Source organism: Hippocampus comes, unplaced genomic scaffold (assembly GCF_001891065.2).
Source record: "Hippocampus comes isolate QL1 unplaced genomic scaffold, H_comes_QL1_v1.1 scaffold35, whole genome shotgun sequence".
Taxonomy (NCBI): Eukaryota; Metazoa; Chordata; class Actinopteri; order Syngnathiformes; family Syngnathidae; genus Hippocampus; species Hippocampus comes.
In genome coordinates this window covers 705011-726804 of record NW_017805279.1, presented here as the reverse complement: position 1 = coordinate 726804, position 21794 = coordinate 705011, and the positions used below count along the sequence as shown (strand labels likewise).

Genomic DNA, 21794 nt, shown 5'->3' with positions numbered 1-21794 from the left:
TGGAGGCAAACAGAGAATTAGACCTGAAGTGCAGCCTCCATCCCTGACTTTAGCCCTTGAGAAGCAGACACAGATTGTTCCGGAGCCTCAAGCAGGAATGACTAACAACTGGATTTAAAAAAAAAAAAAAAAAAAAAAAAGCGCTTGAGTTGAAAAAGCACTTTCAAAGTTTGAATACATTTGAATGTCGAAGTTAGAGACTTGTGAATGCTGTCAGCTCAAAATGTATCTTGAGAGAACATTCCTCGATTGTCCTTGGTTAAAAATAGCACTCGTCTGTTTGTGCGCTATTTGAAGTAGTTTGCCAAGCTAAACAATATCATTTATCAGACCATAATGTGTTGATCCGTGGTGACGAAAAGAGAAAATCAATCAATCGAGCTACATTTTTGTGGCATCAGCATCAAACTGTAACGGGTGTAACCACAGTCGTGCACAAGTTAGCATTACGGGTTTTAAATGAACCCTTTGAGGGACAGCGGTTACTCCCGGTGGACAGCTGTGCGCCAATTGATCATGTAAGAAGCCGATTTCAGCTCACGGATGACAGAAATGGCGGAAAATGAGAGCAGGGTTTAAAAAAAATATTTTTTTTTGGTCCCATTTTGCCGCTGCTTGGTGTCTGATTGCACTGCCTGATTGTATATGCATGGTCAAGTCCACATACATTTTTTTTTTCTTTTTTCGGTGGACAACAGGGCTGACCCAGGCAATGTGTGGGGCTGCAAAGGTGCCGAGAGGGGTGGGGTGGAGCAATGTGATTTAGGTTCAACACGCTTCACTGCTTTAGTGGTGTTAGGTTGGCTGCTGAACATGTGACGGACAGACACGCGCGCACACACGTTTTTTTTTTTTTTTGAAGGAGAAATATTTCATCTCCCCAAGTCCCTACCTTGCTGTTTCATCACAACTGTCAAGCGCACTTGAACGTGCGTGTGCACGCGTGTGTGTACGTGTGGAAGGAGAAATCAGCGTTCCGCGCTTTGTTGACGGCATGCGCTCGCGTGTGACACTCACCTCGCCTTCCCTGTGCCACGGCCTCCCGTTCTGAGGGTACTTGCTCTGACTCTGCCGCTTCTTTTGGCCACCGTCGGCAAATTTACACAGCAGCGGCTCCGTGGGAGCTGCGGAAGCAGAAAGGGAGGACAAAGCCGCGTTACACAGGACGACATGCCGTGACCCCGCTGTGGCCCTTTGAACTGCGCTCCAAATCTCTTCCTTCGCTCCGTCCCACGTTTTTTCCTCTCCCCTCTCCCTGGCCTTCTATAAGAGCTCTCAGGCGAAATTCCCAGATGGCTGATGTTGGCAGAGGCCCACCCGAGCCCATCCCGAGCTGGCGGCACATGAAAGAGCATTGGAGGGTATTGTTGAAATAATAATCACAGTAATCGCTCTTGTAAATACCTCCGAGATGGTTATGTGGGACCGATCTGTCAGCCCAAGCTTATTTCTACAAGGCGTTCCTGTTTGCTATAATCCCTTTGTGTTTTTACTTAGACAGCCACGGTCTCTTTTATTGGAAATGGTATGCCTTTCCCCCCTCCCACTATGAAGCCATCACAACCATTATTCGACTGGGCTGTGTCATTAATGTGAAATGAGCATGTACGATTTAAAAAAAATACATTAAAAAAAAAATCATGTTTCCACCTTACATGGCATTAAATATATCGTAAATGAATTGCACAGCAATTAGAGCCGTCATGACTCACGCTTCATCAACCATGTTTGCAGGTCCGCTGCCTAAACGGGCTGCCACATGTGTAAGTAAAGACGAAATAAACACCGTAGCGAGGCCAACGTGTTGGCGTATGACCATTTCAAAAGGTTAAAGTGCGAATATTTCTTTGTTAAGGCTGACTTGCGCAACCACAAAGAGGATAAGGGTCACCAAGATGGAGACATGGCTCATTGGTATCGAAAGAGAAGTTTCTCAATCGTCAGCGAGCTTTATCCAAACAGTGCTGCGGCGCACCTGTTGGCCTACGAGGGACCTGACATCTCTCCTGTCATCGCGTTCGCATTACCGGCCCGGCGACTCGTGACGACGCGGGCAGTTGACAAGGCGGCTGCGCCAGAGATGACACCAACGAAAAGAACTGCTGACGCTGTAATCTCCACTCACGGAGATGTTAAGAGGCGTTGAAAATGAGAACGGATCACATTTCAGGAGGAAGGAAAAAAAATAAAGAAATAAAAACCCCGATACTGTGTAAATTGAGGAGAAGAAATCACCAATAAAAGTAATGAGAGCGCATGACAGGGGACTTGTGCATCTTAATGAAATGATTTGGGCATTAATGAGCGAACATGATTTGTGGATTATTTTATTTTGTCTGATGTCACTTCAGTTAGAGCAGCCGCGCTGAGAGACGGACGGGATTGAAGTGCGAGTGTTTCGTTGGTCGGCTTTATACTTCTGAGATCCAGATATCAAATGTCAAGCCGGGCGCTTTTGTATGCAGAGTTTGCATGCCACACCCGCCACAACTTAAAAAAATAAGAATAACAAATAGATAACATCCGTTTTGGTTTAGTGAAGACTCGACATTGTTGATAGGTGTGAATGGTTGTTCGTCTCTAACTGGCCAGCTTGGTGGCTGGTGGCAAGACAGCGTATGGCCCAAAATCAACTGGGATGGAGTTCAGCTGTGAATAAGCAATTTTTTTTTTGGGGTGGGGGGTTAAACCCTGATCAAGTTTGCGTTTCCCCAGCGGGGTGTGTGGAAAGGATGGCGATTGCTGCATCAGCTTTCATGGTGTGACATGAGAGAGCGAGAGCATGCAACTCGCCGCATTATTAAACAAATCGCAGCAATGCTACATGCTACGCTGCTGAGCAAGCAACATGAACATCGATTCTCTGTCGAGCTAAAACAGACCGCGGGAGCTTGCGCCTCCGCTTCACGAGTGATTCATGCCGTCCGTTTTCAACCGGCGCACCGATGGGAATAGCCACGTATGGCTATGGCAATGATTCGTTGAAATTACTCATTTATTGCCTGTTGTGAGAGAACATTATGCTCATAATTTCCACTCGGGGGCGGGGGGGGGCAAAGTTACAGCCGGGTTCAGATAATTTGCGATATTTTACAATGACAAATATGTAAGCAAACATGGCATGACGAATTACACAAGTGTTTATGAAGGAAAACTTTTCAGGCTAGCCAGAAGGACATTAATGGTAAAGGAGACACAGGGGTGCGGGGGAGGGGGTGGGGGGGGTTGTTCCCATCATTCCTGGTATTGAGGGAGATAATTAGTGAGTACATTAGTAGAACCTGACAAGGAGAAAGTAGATTTTCCCCCTGTGGAAACATTCATGGTTCATAGCAATTTGAAGCTCAAGATCAGTCGGGAATGGTTAATTTGACAAATACATGTCTACTGACTTCTTGATCATAAATTCAGATATCATTTTTCCGCAAGGGGAGATCTTGCAGGATAAATAAATGCATTTTACACGAGCGGAAGAAGATCGATAGGGTGGATGGATTGATCGTCATATGCCGTAAGAGTATGGCATCACTTCTTGAATTTTCAAAGGCTTGAGAACATAACTTCTATTAGGCACTGAAGTAAAAAAAAAAAGCTGCAGCAAAAGGAAACTTAATTTCGAGGTGTCTATGGGTTCTCGTTGCTTCGAGTCAAGCATCTCTGAGAAGCCATTCGGACGTCTTGATCCGTTTTTATTGCAAGGACGTGTTGGGAGAGCACAGGGATAAGGAAGAAAGAAGAAGACATTGTTTTATTGGAATTCAGATGTTCTCTGACGCTGCTCGAGGGGATCTCTAATTGGATCAACAACTGTCTGATTCCCATCAGCCGGCTTGACCTGTCTGCCCACGTTGGGAAGGCAGTATTTGTGGGAAAGACATGGCAAGGAGAAGGGGGTGGGGCAGGGATGGTGGGGGGAGACACAGTCGGAGAGAGGAAGACAATAGGAGAAGAAAGCAGAAGCAACACATTTGTGGAAATAGCTTCTGATGAAGTGGTCCGTGCACGGATGGCATTTGAAATGAAAACTAACGTGGCGCCAACCACTAAGGTAGGCAATAAACTGGAAAATAATACACTTGCTAAGTGTCTAATGTGCTCCTTTTAGTTACTATATCCATTAGAAAATCAATGTACGAAACCACTCGGACAGTCAACAGGATTCATTCCAAAGAAAAACCTCACAACCAAATTAAAAAAATAGCTTGAAATAGCAGATGCAGCATTTCCTGCCCAGGCGGAGTCGAGGGAGCGCAATCGTTCGCGCCCCGAAGCCAGATTAATAAACCGCACATGCCAACCACGCCAACGACACCGTTTGAATGGCAAATTACTGCGCAGACAGCATTGTTCCGTGCGAGAGAGAGAAAAAGAGAAAATGTATGGCTATTGAGAATTCGGTTTATTTTGGCATCTGCTGTGAGGGCAAGATTTTTCTCCATTTCTAAAAAAAAAAACACGTTCTAGTTTAGTCCTTTCAAGAATGAGAAGAAGAGATCTTAACAGCATGTCGTGTCGAACAAATCTGAAAAAAAAAAATTCAAACACTGCCACCTATCCGTCGCGATGTAACGATGCCATTTACAGCCCTCAAGGCGCGCCTCCGACAGATCACAGTCAAGACTGCTCACAAGGGCCAAACTGTCCTCGCATCCTTCAGCATGCAAATTCAAAGAGCCCGCAAGAGGTTTTGCTGACGGACAAAAGAAGACACGCATGACTCCGTGCCGAGGCCCGCTTAATGAAATGTTGGCGCTGGGAGGAAAATGTTGCTGAAGGTACAACAAAAAGGAGGAGTGGGAGTTATTGAGACAAAAAAAATAAATAAAATAATAATCCGAGCAGGCCGCTATGACAAGCGATCCGCCTCACACTCGGAGAGATCTTGGTTCGAATCTCATGGAGGGCTGCGCCGGGTTTTAAATGAATGAATGCTAGTTTGATTGAGGACTCTAAATTGTCCATCTTGTACGTGTGAGTGTTAAGTACGAATGCTTGTTTGTCTCTACGTGCCCTCCTGGATGACGGCCAAACGATCAAACTCTGCTCCTCACCCGGAGTCAGCCGGGTTCGGCTCCAGCTCACCATAATGAGGACGAGGCCATGGGGTAGACGGAGCGGCATAACGAGTCGGGTCCTCCGCTCTGCTCTGCTCTATTTGCGATTGATCTGCCATTACTTCACATTTCCCATAGAGGGCCCCCCTACGGCACACCAGCCACTATAAACCCGAAATGATATTATGGATTACAGGAAGGCGAGAGCCATGAACGTGGGTGGCAGAGGCCTGATCGATGAGCCGTTGCAACACTTGAAGAGTGATGTGATGTGGGTTAGCGCTGACATGCTAATCCATCTCCTGCAGTCTCCCACAATTGCATCTATCTATCTATCTATCTATCTATCCATCCTCAACTTGATTTTAACTCATTCAGAGGTACGTGAATGTCCGCGGCCCTCTAAAGTCTGATGAACAAATTTACATTTAAAGCGGAACGAGCCAACGGCGTTTAATTAAACGTAGCAGTAAAGTGCCGTTTTTATGGTTGTCTGTTGTCATTTCCCCCGTTTTAAAAGAGGGGCACTGACTTACGGCCAGAGCACATCACGCCGACATCTTGCTTCCAGTAAAACGGGCCTGCTTTACACAGCTGCCCGGTGTGGCAATTACACGTGACCACATTGTACTTGGCTGAACGTTAGAATAGTATGAGAGTGAAAGCGATATTTGTGTGGCGGAGTCAAAATAACATCCCAGCTACGAAAACAACACGAGTGACATTCGGATGCATTTGGACGGAAGTGAGCCAAAGTCGACTCGCTTGGCTTGGTGGAGCTTTTCCAGCCACTCCACTTTCATGCATTTAATTACTTTGGAATATTGTCAAACTCCAATACCAAAACGTTCAACCAGAAACATTCGACTTTCGATTGCTGGCTGATTTGAGTGTCCGACACATGCGGCGCTTACAGAAAGTCACCGTTTTTACAAAGTAAATATTCTACACCAGCGGTCCCCAAACCCCGGGCCGCGGACCGGCACCGGTCCGTGGGTCATTTGGTACCTGGCCGAATAGAACAAATAAAAAACTTACCTTACTTCCGTTTCATTTATTATTATTTTCATTGATGTCTTTATAATAATGTTCAATTTTACTGCAGTGATGTATAATAGTGTGAGTTTTTGGTTACTTCAGTTAGCCGCAGTGCATGAGACAACATTTCCTGGGGTTCCCTTCCATTCAGGAAGTGGTCATAATTCTACAGCCGGTAGATGAATCAAAATACTTTTAGTAGACATTTTAACTTGTTCAATAAATGACACGGTTGAAAAAAAAAAAAAAACGGTTACAATCAAAGCTATAATAATCGACCACAAATAATAGACCAAAAAAAAAAAAACTTTACCGGTCTATGTTTTATAACGCCTTTTGGTACAAACTGCGAACTGAAGTCTCTATTTTTTGGTCTTTTTTTTTTTTCGTTCTCAGACAGTTTTAGCTACGGTGGACAGACTGCGCCTGTGGGCTTTCTCTTATGTTGCTCCTGTCTGCGTTACTGCCTGTGTGGGCCGACGCTGAGACTAACCCTGTCCCTGTTAGCCGAGTAGGATAACACTGCCAACGCCTCCGGTGACCTGTGAAGCCTCCCCATCGACAGAGATGAATCATCCCGATTGTAATTTAGTATAAATGCCCATCCACCTGACCTTGAGCGAACATTTATCAGATTGTTTATGGCCTTGTTGCTTTGCAAGGAAACCAAAAAGAACCAGAAAGAAGACAGACCTCTGCCAAGGCTGATTACATCCACCTGACCTTGAGCGAACATTTATCAGATTGTTGATGGCCTTGTTGCTTTGCAAGGAAACCAGAAAGAAGACAGACCTCCGCCAAGGCTGATTCATGTGAAATTTGTAATAATCATTGTGACTAAATTTTGGGGAAAATACAAAATGTAAATACAGCTGAGGTTGGATTTTTTATTTTTAATGCGTTGCATAGATTTGTGGTGGGTATGAGCGGTGCGCAATTGCTTGCACGTGCATCTCTGAGGGATCATCGCTGGCAATCAGATCAGGGTGCCCCGTTCTCCCCCCCCCGCCCCAAAAAAAAAGTCAGCTGGGAAAGCTCACCTGCGATTTTCCCCCCCCCCCCCAAAGTCAGCTGGGAAAGCTCACCTGCGACCCCAATAAGGACAAGCAGTGTGAGAAATGGATGAATGGGTGAGTACCAAATTGCACCGCTCAATCATGGGATATTATTATCCACTGAAAATTTGTCAGGACGTTGTGGGGCGATGGTGGCAAAAGGAAGCAAAGCAGGATGAAGCTCATTGGCGGGACAACGAGGCACACTTGGATGAGACACAAGTAGGGAGGGAGCTGACCGGATGACAACAAGTTCAAGTCTAAAGGGAACAGATGAAAACTGAGATGAGACATGAATGTGGGACGGTGAAAAATAGAAACACACCCAAATTCATTCCCAACAAGGTCAAACCCCCGACAAAAAAAAGATCACGAATACATTAAAATCAAACCTTAAGAATGTCGGTGAACTGGATTGATAGATGCTCACATTTAAAGGCGAGCTTTGGCCTGTCATGCTATTTTTGGCTCCGCTTGACATTTAAAGAGTTCGGCAAATTCACACCCCAAGGTGCATTTTAAAACAGCCCTCTATTGTCGGCCAAAGAGGAAATCGAACGAAAAATTGAATTTTCGCGGCCAATCTAAATGCTACCGTGCTTCCCGTTTATTATCAGCGCTGGTCGGGGGATTCAAAACAACTTTTCATTTAACCTTAACCTTTAGGCTACCATCGCCTGTAAATTGATTATGACAGCTCCAAAGGTGAGAAATGTGCTTGAAAATGAACGCAAGATGCAGCCCCCCCCACTCCCACTCCACCACAAAATATTAGCAGGGCCTTTGGGGCTAACTCGGTTTCCTTCCATTGAGCGTCCAGTAAGAATGATATAGACACAGGTGCCCAACCTTTTATGACCGAAGAGCTATTTTCTATTTTTCAAGCAGCCAATTCCCCCCCGGATCGACCCGGTACCACACGGGCGTACGCACGAAACAGAAAAATAAAGTCGATACAAGAGTGTGTGAAAAGGAAATAACTAACTACCTTCGTAGAGACCTTGCAGCGTGCTAACTGCATGTACATCGCTAGCGTAGAGCTCACGTGTACCGTTTGAAAATGCTTCTCCTGGCGCTCCGGATTGCCATTCTTTGCCAGTGCCGTCGGCGAATTGCAGATGAAACCAACTTTGAATGAGAGTAATACAAAACAAAAAGAAAACAAACAATCGATCGCAGAGTGCTGACCGCTAACAACTTCCGGTGATGCAGGTCACGTGACGCCGTAGCTTAAAGACGACTTGCTTTTTTTTTAATTTTATTTTTTAAAATACTTTCTTTGTGAACGTGAAAGTGATAAGATGCTTAGTGTGCAGTATACACTAACACAAATATATATAATATCAATAACACACACACACACACACACACACACACACACAAATCTTTTTTTTTTCGCGATCGACTGGTTGGGCACCCCCGCTATAGACAATAAAGAAAATGAAATTACACCCTGATAAATGAATTACCAATAAAGAGGCCTCGATACTGTATCCAGAGCTGATCAATACGTCACAGCCTGACTATAGAGCGGGCGGAGGGCACAAGCCTCTTGCCGCACCACCAGTCAGATCGATGATGTCACTGGTGATTGACGATCAATGCTGCCCCGTGTTGTTGATTAACGGTCAAGGTTCCTTCCATACTGTATGCGCGCACACAGCGATCGGGGGATTGATAAGAGTGGCGGCGTGGATGATTGGGGGTGGGAACTTTTTTTTTGTGACAGAAGATTTGCTCGGCTGCAGCGACGGTGTCCCAGCTGTCAGCGGAGTGTTGCCGAGCCCGTAATTAACATCGCGATGAAAGGAACGATCCGCCACTTGACAGAAGCTGCAGGTAGAGCGTTCCTTTGTTTGGGTTTGTTTTTTTTTTTTTTTCCTCATCCAAAAAAGAGCAGCTTCGCAAACACACAAAGGGGTGTTGCAAAACCGGCTTGATATTTGTCTGCCGTTTGGTCTCATGAGAATCAAATCTTTGATCCCCGTTGTCGTCGACGTGACGTGCGTCGATTTCGCCTTGTCTCGCTCTTTGCTTTTAAGTATGCTGCCTTTTAAAAATATATATTTTTTAATATACCACAACCAAACACGTTTAAAAAAAAATACACATGGGGCATCTTGTGGTCGGGATCGGTCATCGATCGGCAATCGGACCCAAAAATCCCGATCGTGCAATCCCCTAATCAGCTGTTACTTCGACCCTTTATGAAGATTAGCCGGTAGCAGAATCACAATTGAAAATACAGGATATCTTTCAAAATATTATTTTTATTTTTTTACTTCACTAAAGCACAGGTGTCAAACCCAAGGCCCGGGGGCCAGATCCGCCCCGCCACATCATTTTATGTGGCCCGCGACAGCAAATCATGCGCGTCAACTTCCGTGACCCTTGCTCAAATCTGGACCGAAATCTCAAATTGTCACAAGCAATAACTAACGTTGAGTTTTTGCATTCATTTATTTTACCCTGTTTATATTCACTTGGACGATAATCGAATAAACAACAAATAAACAGTTCACTGATTTCAAAACAGCAATCCGTCCACCAATCTTTTCCCAACGAGGGAATAGTCAACATTTCAGCACCCTTGATTCCTTCATCGGCTTTAGCAGCCATGTGTCACAATAATAATAATACAAATCAGGTAAACATTCAGAGGTCGAAAAGCTTCTTTTGAGTCGCTCTGACTTTCTCGGATTTAATGAAAGGCTTTGTTTTTCTCAGTCGGCGTTAATGGATCGGAATCAATACGGGAGAGCCATGTTCTCAACGTGTCCTGACCCTTGGGGGAAACACTGAGCGCTAATGTGGGAGGGCAACATCGATATCTCGGAGCTTCCCAAGCCCTGGCGAGCAAACGCGCAGATACTGCTTCTTCCCGCGTGTTTTCTGTCAAAGAGCCACCATTGCCAGATCAAGGTCGTTCAAAGTGGGCTGCAGTTTCTCATCGTACGACAAGAATGAACATCCGGAGACCGGCACAGCAGAATCCTACGACGCAAACAAATAAGATTGAGCCCAGCGCCAAGCCCAGACGAGCAACGCCGTCGGATCGGTTCTCATCTGTCACCAATGGCAACCGAGCCACCAACTGCCACGCCGAGCGGCCTTAATTGGGGAAAGCTGATGAGGTCTGATGAGGCCGCTACTTATTGAATTCCCCAGCCTGTTATTTAGATAATGCTGAAGAGAAACGGCCTTCCTCTCATTTTTCCCCATTCGCTCTCTCATCAGGGGGTCTCCTGGCTAATCCACTCTTGTTTGTAATGGCTGCAAGAACAGTGAGGGCTTGGACACGCTTTCTCCTTCCCGCCAAATATCTAACACTCCCCGTGGTTGATTTGACCAAATGATGTGCCAATATCCGGTTCCAAGATCCCCAACACTCACTGGAATCCCTTGAACCCTGTTTTTTTTTTTTTATTTGTGGGGAATTGTTGATTTTTGTTTTTTTGTTGATTTATGAATGTTTTTGGAAGAGCTGAACAAACAAAAGAAGGTAGGTTGGAAAGAATGACCTCAGAGCTGCATTTATCTAAGTTGTACTCTCATCAACAGTTAGCTTTTACGTAATGCCCCCCCCCCCCCCCAAAAAATTTTTTTGGGGGGGTTGGGCGGTGCTGGGCTGCAACGTGGCCCCTCTCCTCTTTGTCCTTTGCCTCTGCACAACTTACAACATATTTGAAGTGTGTTTTATTGTCTTTTTTTGTTATGCCACAAAATTAGAAATGGCAAGGAATAAAAATGTGATGATGAACGCAGAACCAGAAATGGAAACTTAGGACGCTATGTGTAATAATAGAACTTGCTGGTATTATATCTGGTTGTTGTTTCTAGTGGACAATCTTTAGCTAGCTAGCCCTCTCTAGTTAACTTCAATGCTTTGCAGTTCGTTAAAAAGTGAGCAGGATTATTTAAAAAAATAAACTCTTTCAAACAAATGAGGGGGAAAAAAGTTGCTCCACTTCCAGATTCCAATTCAAAACTGTTCGCCTGGACTGATTCAAACCATTCCAACTTCAAGTCGCACCTTGCACATTTCAACGCTTGAATTAATCCCGCGGCGTTTTACTTCTTGAGCTCTGAACGTGCAGCATGGAGCGTCAATCTTTTCCAATCGAAGAAAAGAAATCGTTGGCATGAAAGAGAACAAAATGATCATTTTTTAGGAGGTCGTTTACCGTGGCCCTGCGGATCTCAAGTGGGGCGGTTGGATACATAAGAGGCAGCGGCATTTAAAAGCTTACACGAAGAAGCTACAATGTGGAGTTCACCAGGGGGCACCGTGAATCAATAGCGGCTCGACTTGGAAATCTGCGGTATAATCCTTGATCTCCAAGGCCATTTGCTTTGCAGCATGAAATTAGATATACCCTGACTACGTGGCGCCTCAGTCGGGCCCCTCCCTCCACAGAGTCGGCAGCTCACTCGACAAATAAGACATCCTGAAAAATTGATCTGGATGAATCCGTAGCGCAGATTAGATCCGGGCCCCCAAAAAAACAAAAAAACGACTGGTTCGACGTGGGTCTTAAATCTGTTTGTGGACGCATAACAGGATCAGGATGGACTCTGTTGAACGGAGAAACATATTGGCTCTATTATCAAAACTGCATGTTTGGGGAGGAAAGGAGTCAAAAGTAATTAAGAGCACCGGGAAGTGTCAATTCTCACTGGCTCGACACATCTGGACAATTGCATTTTCTCAAAAACGCACCAGGCCTCTCTTTTACCGCGAATGTTGTTTTATACTGGCGACAGTTTGACCTTGAAATAGATTAGCGTATTTTCCGCACTATAAGGCACTTCGAAGTATAAGGCGCACAATGAGTGGCCTATTTTAAAACTGTTTTCGTATATAGGGCGCAGCGCATTGTAAGGCGCATAGAATAGAAGCGACAATAGTGGCTAAGGTTGCGTTATGCATCCACTAGATAGAGCTATGCTAAAGGGAATACAATACAATACAGCTTTTTACACACACACACACACACACACACCCACACACACACACACACACACACACACACACAGACACACACACACACACACACACTGTCATGTACTCGCATTACTTCTACCATAATCGCTATTTTTGTTTCACATCAATGTTTTTGTTGCTGGACCCTTAACGGCGCTTACTATTGTGGATCAAATGTGTTCTTTTAGGGTTTTTTTTTTTTTTTTTTAACTCTCTGAGGCCGTTGCGGTCTATGTTTTCCTCCCTTAGCGTGTACTTTGACTGGGGACAGGCAGCTGTCGTCAGACGCAGTGCAGCACGGCAACAACGGGGGTGGTCTCTTGATAGCACCGATTCATACGTTGCACCTGGCGCACGGGAAAAGAGAGAACAGAGTACTGGCAATTACCAGAATTCTCTCGCTATGCACCGCAAACCTGGCCGGCTCTGCTCTGCTGTACTTCACTCTGAAGGCTGTCTTAGGGCCAAACCGGAGGTAATGAAAGCAACACACTTCTAATGGACTATTGATGTGCGAGTGTTAGAGTGAAAGAGGTACAAAGGAAGTAGTGAGGGACAATTTTTTTCCCCCTGCTGGTGGGATTGGTACAGTTTCTGTGCTTTTTCCGATGCCACCTACAACAGGGATGGGAAGGCTTTGATGATAATGAGAGTCACTTATGTTTTATCCAGTAACCCCCCCCCGATGAGCTGAGCAAAAGTAGGGGAAACAATACGGCAATATTCGGGACGTCTTGTACTCCTCGTCAACAACATATTGAGTCATTATCCTGCAAAAGCAGTGGAATGCTCTTGAGATGACTCCAGTCAAACAGTATGAGGTGCGACCGCACCGCCAAATCCCATCAAATTTCCCTTCCAAAAACGGGATTAAAAAACAAAAAATGACATAAATGATAATGATCAAGGTTATGATAGTTTTTAACTGTAATTAGTGTTTCTTTCATTTTGACTGTAATTATTATTATTTTTAACAGTTTCTGTTTTTTAATGCTTCATTTTTGTTTACTTTTTTAAATTAGTTTTAGTATTATTTTTAGTTTTTTTTTTAAACCATGTGTTATTTCTCCTGTGCAAGTTTAAATGGGTCAGTATTGTACAATAACAACTCCACACCCACACCCACACACACACACACACACAAAGAGATATTTTAGAAAATAAGCACTTGAACAAGAATCCACAAATCCAAAACAAGTCCTACATAGCAGTTATTGTGAGATCTTTCTATTATCATAACGGGTACTCACTCACATTGTGAGGAGCATGGTGCCACATCACCATGCGAGACTGAAAATGAGAGGAGCCGCTTTGATTGGCGGTGGAACCACCCAGCTTTAAAAACTCCCACAACGGGGCAGTCCGCCCACTGTCAGATCCGCCGACCTGCGCTCATCTACGAAATTACCAATATTGCTCCAACCTGCATGTGGCCCGAAGTTGCATCGCTCGCCGCACTGGATGTAGGGCGAGGACAAAAATAGACCCCGAGGCCGCGGACGTGCTAAACTAGTCCTCCGTGCTTATATCCACGATACGTGGCCAAATTAAATACATAATAATGTTGCAGCTAATGAGAGCTCCATTCGATATTTTGCCTTGACAAAGATCAAAGTTTTGCAAGCCTTTTGATGTTTCCTTTTGTTGATCGGAGTGCGGTAAAAGTGCACGACATGGTGTTTTCCGAAACACCATGTCGGTGGATTTAATGGAAGTAGACCTACAGCTGCGGTAGGAAGCCAGTGTAGACAGAAAAAGACAAAAATAGCCTCGGGTGATCAGAAAACAAAACATTGACACAGCAGGTGTCATTTCCGTCCTCATACGTGAGAGTTTCTACCCTCGTTCTTTGGTTCATACACACCTTTTTGTCCCCTACCCTGCTGGCAGAGTGTTGGATGAATGAATGGCTGTCCATTCCTGGAGGTCTGGTGATGGCGACGGAAATAACTTGGCTGACTACCGTGACCTCTGCTTGTCCCCACACCGCCTGTGTCCCTTTCTAATGGAGGTTTGCGTGCTATTTTGGGGGTGGAAGCAGCTTGATTTATCTCACCGCCCTCCGCATCCTAGCGCAGTGACATTGACATTGCCAAGTGTAACTGATACCTGCCCGGGGAAGGGGGAGAAAAAAAAAAAAAAAAAGTTGCTTCCCTGAAACGCACGCAGGATACACTTTGTCATAACTCATTATTGCTCCTGGCTTGCCCAAAAATAACTTCTGAGCAATAACTATAGATCAAATGATATCTGTGTCTATGAGTGGTTATAAAAGAAACAAATGACAAGAACCAAGGCAATCCTGCTACGGATTACTTGCCGTCACGTCAACCCTGCTCACGCACCCGTGAGGACCATCTCCTCTCGACTCACATTCGTTTAACAAGCCTTATACACAGCTACATTTGCAAAAGAAAAAAAAAATGTATTATTAATACGCTTTATTATGAATTCATGGACATTTTTTTACATTCTGTGGCCTTCATGCACTACACCTGACCTTATAACTGCATCGCTTGAAAGCATAAGAGCTTGAAAAGTGAGTAAAAGTGAGAGAAAAGAAAATAAGATCAGCCTCGGGCGCTTCTGTTGCGTGCACTGAAATTGAGGCTGCTCAACTACTCCATACCGAGAACTGCTGCAGGCCACAGCGGTTGTTTCATTGAGTTCCAGTGGTGCTGTTATTACACGACACTTTTGGATCAAGTTTTTTTTTCCCCCGCCCCCCGGCCTCCCTTCCACAATAAACTCTACGTTTTATTATTGCAAACTTGAGGGAATTCTCACAAGTTACCGCAGCGATCGCAGTGCCATTCGCCAGATGGACTAGTGTGACGCATGCCATCGCTAGACAGAAGAAACTGTGATGGGCGGATTTTCTGATCACGTTGCCCCCCCCAACAGATTACACACAACTAGAATGCGCGGGGTCGGGGGTCATGTTTGTTCTTAAACCGAGCAAAAAAAAAAAAAAAAAAAACCAAACCAAAAAAACCCTCGAAATGTCATCTGTGAGCATCTCATTTAGAACAGAATTGATTTAAATCCAACGCCAAAGTGTTTTTCCCATAACACGCAGCCTTAGCAACGACATGAATAAGAGTTCCATGTTTTTTTTGTTTGTTTAAAAAGAGTGTAGATTTGAACGTCCGAGTTTGATTTAATATAAAACCGAGCAAGTACAATGCACTCGAAAATGTTGCGCTTCCTTCTGAGATATATCTCGCCAACAAAATACAATTTGACGCGAATCGCAATATATTTCAAAGTGGAACAATTCGATAGGGTTTGATTCGATGTGCTCGCATCTTTTGACCCCCCCCCCCCATATTTAACATATTAACATTTACAGGACATGTTTTTACCTACAGTACATACAAATTATACGTTTACATAGACATAAAGTCTCTTTCTCTCTTTCGCTCTCTCTTTGTTGTTAAAAATGTGTTTCCAGCAGGGGTGCCAAACTCATTTTTGGCGTGGGCCACATTTTAGCTACGGTGAGGGGGGCTGTTATGACTGAAAGCATGTAAAGAAGTGAGAATTTCAAATTTTGTTCGACATTTTAGAACGCATCATGGAAGATGACTTGTTTGAGCTGCTTTCACGGGCCACATAAAATGTGGTGGCGGGCCAGATATGGGCCCCCGGGCCTTGAGTTTGACACCTGTGGTTTATAGTAATTAAATGATCGTTAAATGGAAACATGATCATGAAACAGACATTTCGCCCCCGCTAAAATCGGAACCACAGCGCAGGTTGACAATTGTCCCGACGCTGATTCCATTTAGCCATTGCAACATCGCTAAAACGCCAACGCCGCGAAGGACGCGTGCACAAGACGACATACGCGGGCATTAGCGTGAGATGGAAACGGGGGGTCGCGAAGCGGGCGCGCATGGAAAAGAGCGGGCGATGAAAGACGACGTCGGACGGGAAAATAAAGAGAGCGAGCGACGGATGAGAGGGAAAAGCTCAGACGACAAAAGGTGCCAAGAGAAACGCTACAAGCGAGGTGAGAGGCAGAGAGATAAAGGGAAGGGCGGGGGAGGGGGGGGGGCGGGAATCAACAGCGGACAGCTGGGCCGACGGCGCGCAGGTCAAGCTCAGGAAGTGGCTGAAAAGTCAATGTCACGCTTTCATCTCGCCTGCCGCAGATGCGGCAGCCTAAACTTTCCTCAAACGTAACCTTGCAAAAAGCATGACTTGATCCAACTTTCTCCTCTGTTTCGCAACATCACCCATCACCCCCTCCCCCTCTTCTTTCCCCCACCCCGCCCTCCCGCTGCCCTTTCCCATCTGTTCTCCCCGGCCTCCCTCTCGAGTCCTGTCACGTTTATTCATCTTAGTCCGCACCTCCACACCATATTTCTCACTTTACGCATTTTTCACTCATGCAACCTTTTCATCCGGCGTTTACTCTTCATTAGATGCGGATGAGCGGAGAGCAAAAAGTCCACGAGATCAGCCAAAAGCTAGCAAAGCTCTCTGTGGAATGACACAGGTGAAAACTTTCATATTTGAGTGACACGTCCTCACGGCGAGCCCCCCCGACCCCCCCACACTTCTCTTCTCGGCTAATTCATGACTGATATATTTCCGCGGCGAAACAAACAAAGCGTGACAAATCCAGATTATTGTCTGCGGCCGAGATAAGGTTATAATGAGAAAGTGCATCAAGGGAAATTGATCGGGGTTTTTTTTTTCTTCCTTTTTCAGGAAGCTGGATGACTTACTGGGGTTGCCAATATTAACTTCCCAAGTCCCACGGACTCGCATGGGAGAGCGGTAGAATCCGGGAAATAGTTGAAGGACAGATTTCATGAAAATATTTTAACTGTGGAGGCGTACTGTCGTTAAAGTGTCTTACCAGAAAGAATAGTCCACCAGGAAATGAATAAGTAATCACAAATAAAACATTCCATGCATTTAGTTCCGCTATCTTGGCACATGCAAAATCTGGACGGTATGGGTGCAAAAACAGATTGATGTCCCAAAGCACGGGTCTATAATATTTGTCACATCATAAATTCCATTCAATTATTCGCCGTGGTTTCACTTTAGTAAATTGCTACACTGTCAAAAAAAAAAAAATCTCTGAAGTGAAATCACAGTACCTTTGCCCGACTTCTTTATACTTTACAACTCACCTTCACCTTCTAAAGCAATAAAGTACCGGCAGTACTTTTGTGTAGCCTTGTTAAAGGAAAAGCTCTCATACAAACGGCATAGAAGACATAAACGTGATTCACGGCGGTGATTCAAATCCGCAAAGCCGGGCCCAGATATCATCATGGCAAATATCTGCCTCGATCTAGACTTGAAGGCATGTTAGTACATGCTAAACACTATACGGGGTTAACAATGGGCCTGTCGACGGGGGGAGTGGGCAGAGCTACGGAAATGAACAGAGATGACTCAAGTATGACTGGCGGCTTCTGAAGGACATTTGGTGACTTAATGAGGAATTTGCGACTTGCCTTAATTCAGCCGAGGATGTATTAATATTGTGGGTTGTCTGTCATGTCACACGCACACACACACACGCGCACACGCACACACACACAGTGGTAGCTCTACTTAGGAAAATTAATTGGTTGTGGATGAAATTTCTTAACAAGAAATCTTTGTAAGTAGAGACGTGTTTTCCATGTAAATGCCCTAATCCGTTCCAAGCCCCCCCAAAATTCAGATAAAAATGTTTCCTAAAGCGTCAAAATATGTAACAAATACATGTTACAATTAGATCATTGCACAATAAATGAGAGTTGTGCATAATGTAAAAAAAACAAAGAATAAAGAATAAAAATGATGGTCATTTAAGTTTTAACTGCATTCACATCGGTTTTTTTTTTGCCCTCTTTAGTTCATGTTTTCTCTCAGAAATGATTTTTGCCTGGCGTTTAGTAAAGAATTGATTCAAGGACGTTTGTTCTGGCTGATTCACATTGACGTAAAACTCTCGGAAACACCTCCTTGGGCGAATGACGAGGACGCTGCATCGACACATTTCTATTTATCTATCTACACATAGACACATATGGGAGAGGTCCTTCTTAGCCAATGGGATGCCAGGATGATGCTGGGTAATAGCCAATGGCAGAGCAGCTATGAGTATGTTGCGTTCAGGAAACTCGGAGTTGCGAGGAGCAGCCCAGACTGTATTTTTACCTTTCGTATCTTGAACTTTCTTTCGTAACAAGAGGAAATATTTTCCTGTTGAGACGCTTCGTAACTTGAAAATGTCATCTGAAGAGACGTTCGTCAGTAGAGGTAACCACTGTCTATAAATCAGCCTTGCGCGGCTGTATTTTGTGTTCGGTCTTCAAGCGCACCTACTTTTTGCTGTCGTGTGACTGCTGACGGCGCCATCCATACAGCGTGTCAAATGTTTCCAATTTCCCCCTCTGCCAACCTCCAACAATGCCACGGGACGTACAACAGATGAGTCGCCAGCCAAAACACGGCGCCGGCTAATGTATCTGCAGTTTGAATGACATTAACCATAAGGTGTCGTCTCTAAGCTGTTTAATGCATTGTGGGATGACAGGCTTAATCAGGCTCAGCGGAGCAGGCGGATTAAATCACTTTTATCTGCACTTCCTTTGACTTTCCCATTGCTCGGGGGTTGCAATGTAAATCATAATGTGTCCCTGTTGGTCTCACGTCAGTGTACTTTATTGCTGTAGTCACATTTCGTAGATTTTATTTATTTTGTCCATTGAGTAAATCCACATGCTCTGACCACCTCCCCCCCCCAAAAAACAAAAACAAGGACAACTCTTTGTGCTCAGCTACAAATAACAAATGCATGATTTTTCTAAACAGAGATTGTTCTCTCTGCATGAGGTCATCAATCTCTCCAAGCGCGGCGCTTACAATACAACGTGTTTGGAGCATACATGCTCAAGAGATTGGATCCGTGTGCGAGCTATATGCGCGATCATGGTTCGACGACGGCGACGGCGGCCGCTGCCGCATCGCACGGAATTGCTAAACAGCTGTAGCGCTCCATCACGGCTATCGATCATGTCCTTCTTTCTGAATCCAAATCAGACGTGGGCAGAGCGGAGCGGCTCGAGTGGGCCCCTGTGCCGGCTGTGCTGGACAGCTACGCGTGGCTCATATCAACTAAGGCATCAGTGAACAAACCTGACCCGGACGGCTGATTACATGCATCGACACGTGATCGCCGTCCGACTTGAATGCATAAACAACGAGTCAGAGGAGAGCTTTTTTTCTCGCTATAGAATTTCCATCCATCCATTTTCTGATCCGTTTCATCCTCACAAGGCTCGCGGGTGGGGGGTGCTGGAGCCTATCCCAGCTGTCTTCGGACACCCTGAACCAGTTGCCAGCTAATCGCAGGGCACACAGAGACGAACAACCATCTGCACTCAAACTCACACCGAAGGCCAATTTAGAGTGTTCAATCGGCCTGCCATGCATGGTTTTGGAATGTGGGAGGAAACCGGAGTTACCCGGAGAAAAACCACGCAGGTACGGGGAGGAACATGCAAACTCCACACATAAAGGCAATATAAGTATTTCCCCATGGCTAATGTTGATAAAACTTGCAATCAAGCAAGTTTTAACACTTTGAGCGACGACGGTTACTCCAGTGGGCAATTTATCATGTTATCAGGTTTCAGGGTGCATGAAAGGGTTAAAGTGCGATTTAATGTGTGCAGCAGCGGTACTTTTCCAAAAGTGAAACGATGGGAGGCGCATTCACAATATAGTATGCAGCGCATTGACATTCCGTTGGGGCGGGGGGGGTCATCGTTAGTGGAGCGTGACTGTATTTATGCTCGTGCGGTTTGTGCGCGGGTAGAGAGCAGTGGTCACGGCTGTCGCGCGGGTTTATACATGCACACGCGGTGGTGCTGCGCTTTGTGTGCGACGGCCTTCCCCGCGGGGGGGGGAGTTGCGTTGGACCTGTCGAAAAGAGGATGGATGAAGAAGCTGCCCCGCGCGGCGAGGTACTCGGGGGAAATACCGCAGCGGAATGTCCGTGTCGGACACGGGGGTAGTGGGAGGTTTTCTGAAAACATGATCATTGACGCTGAAAAATTCCGCTTCCTTACATCCAGGCAGATTTCTTGTTACATATCTGAATGATCCATTAACAATCTTGACAGATAAACCCTTAACTCGTTCAATACCAAGGTCGTTTTTTTTTTTCCAATGTTTTTTAAGAATCCAGGCATTCACAATCCCAGTTCCAGCTAAAATTTAATTTCAACGTAATTTTTTGGTAGAGTAAAGAAGGGTTTAAAAATGGCCGGCACTGAATGAGTTTTAAAGGCGAAGGTCAATCTGGCATTACCGCTTTAAAGGTTTCCTCTAATGGCTCAACTTGAATGCAACTACTCACCTTGCCTTGAATAGCTGCTGGCTATGCAGTGGCTGAGCATAGATGGAGATTTTTAAATCCAGACTCTCTGAGATATTACGGGAAAGTGGAAAGCAATTTATAGGGCGTGTTTCCGCCATACTAGTTGGAGGTGTGAGCATTCTTAATGAAATTGCCCCGCGGGTGAAGGAGAGCTCCTTGGTGAGGCCTCGTCTGCCCGGCACTTCCTGCCGGGAGACGTCGAGCGGTACCTGGCATCAAAACTGCTTAGGCGGCACTTTACATGCCTTCGTTGAGGCCTTGCCCTCTGAATTTTTTTTTTTCTCTTTTCCTCCTTGACTCTGCCTTTCCTTGCCCCTTTTTTCTTGCCCATCCTCTCATTTTCGTGTTTCAAGCTTATGGAGCATTAATGGTGACTTTGAACAGAGACGACAACATGCTGCGCACGCGCGCACACAAAACTTTAGGTATGTTGGCGTTTTCAACCCCGCCCCCCAACCCCCCTTGTCTGCGCTCCCCTCGCTCAACTCGAGAGCAGAGTGAAGAGAGTGCAAGCTCTTAGCAAGATTGCAAAGAATGTCGCAAAGGCATGAGGGTGAATATTAAGTCGTCGCTCGCTCGCTTTCTCTCTCTCACGTTTGTTTGAGAAGTTCCAGTCTGGCACGAGTCGCAAAACAGTCACAACGGCAGATCTGACACGCGGAGTTATCATGAGTGAATCCGAAAGACTCGTTGCTTGTGAGCCCAATCAGGCAGAAAGAAAGGGGCAAAAAGGTCTCACTTGGAATTCCTGGTGGGGTCTTCAGGTATTTTCCGTTGAAATGCTGGATAACGACTTCGCATTTCTCCGTGGACTCCATCCTGTAACAGCAGAGGACACATTAAGTGTTTTGGACTCAGTCCATTATAGACCCCCCCCCACGTGCCCCCTCAAAAAATAAAAATTGAGTACAAGTGCAGAAAATGGGAGACAAGAATTGTGAAAAGTGGACGTTTGATGCACCACAAAGCGAAACGTGGTCAATTCGGGACCGGCGTCGCTGTGATGTCAGATGTTAGAAGGGTTGGCAGAGTGATATCAGAGTGCTAACAGCAAAAGACTTGGACGGATTTATCCAGTTAAGTGGCAGTGGGAAAATGCGGTGTCCCAGTGTCCGCCGGGTTAATTTTGAGTTCAACTTGACAGTTGTCAACGGACTGCCTGAGCAAAACAATGAGAAAACCCAATTACTTCTTCCTGCAACTTCAGTTGTTGTCGCCCCCCCCCCCCCCCCAACCCAACTCCCCCACCAGAAAAAGGGTTCCTT

The 21794-nt window shown here is 45.4% G+C and overlaps 1 protein-coding gene across 4 annotated transcripts in view; it reads right to left on the bottom strand.

The window, feature by feature from the left end:
• The window catches only part of rbms3 (RNA binding motif, single stranded interacting protein), a 231199-nt gene that overhangs the window by 26138 nt on the left and 183267 nt on the right, over window positions 1–21794 (bottom strand). For all 4 annotated transcript variants that reach the window (XM_019870862.1, XM_019870861.1, XM_019870860.1 and 1 more), the window contains 2 exons: window positions 21269–21348; window positions 1018–1124 (listed from right to left, as the gene is read on the bottom strand). In XM_019870862.1, coding sequence (XP_019726421.1) covers window positions 1018–1124; window positions 21269–21348 — 187 coding nt within the window. The remainder of the gene's footprint in view (window positions 1–1017; window positions 1125–21268; window positions 21349–21794) is intronic.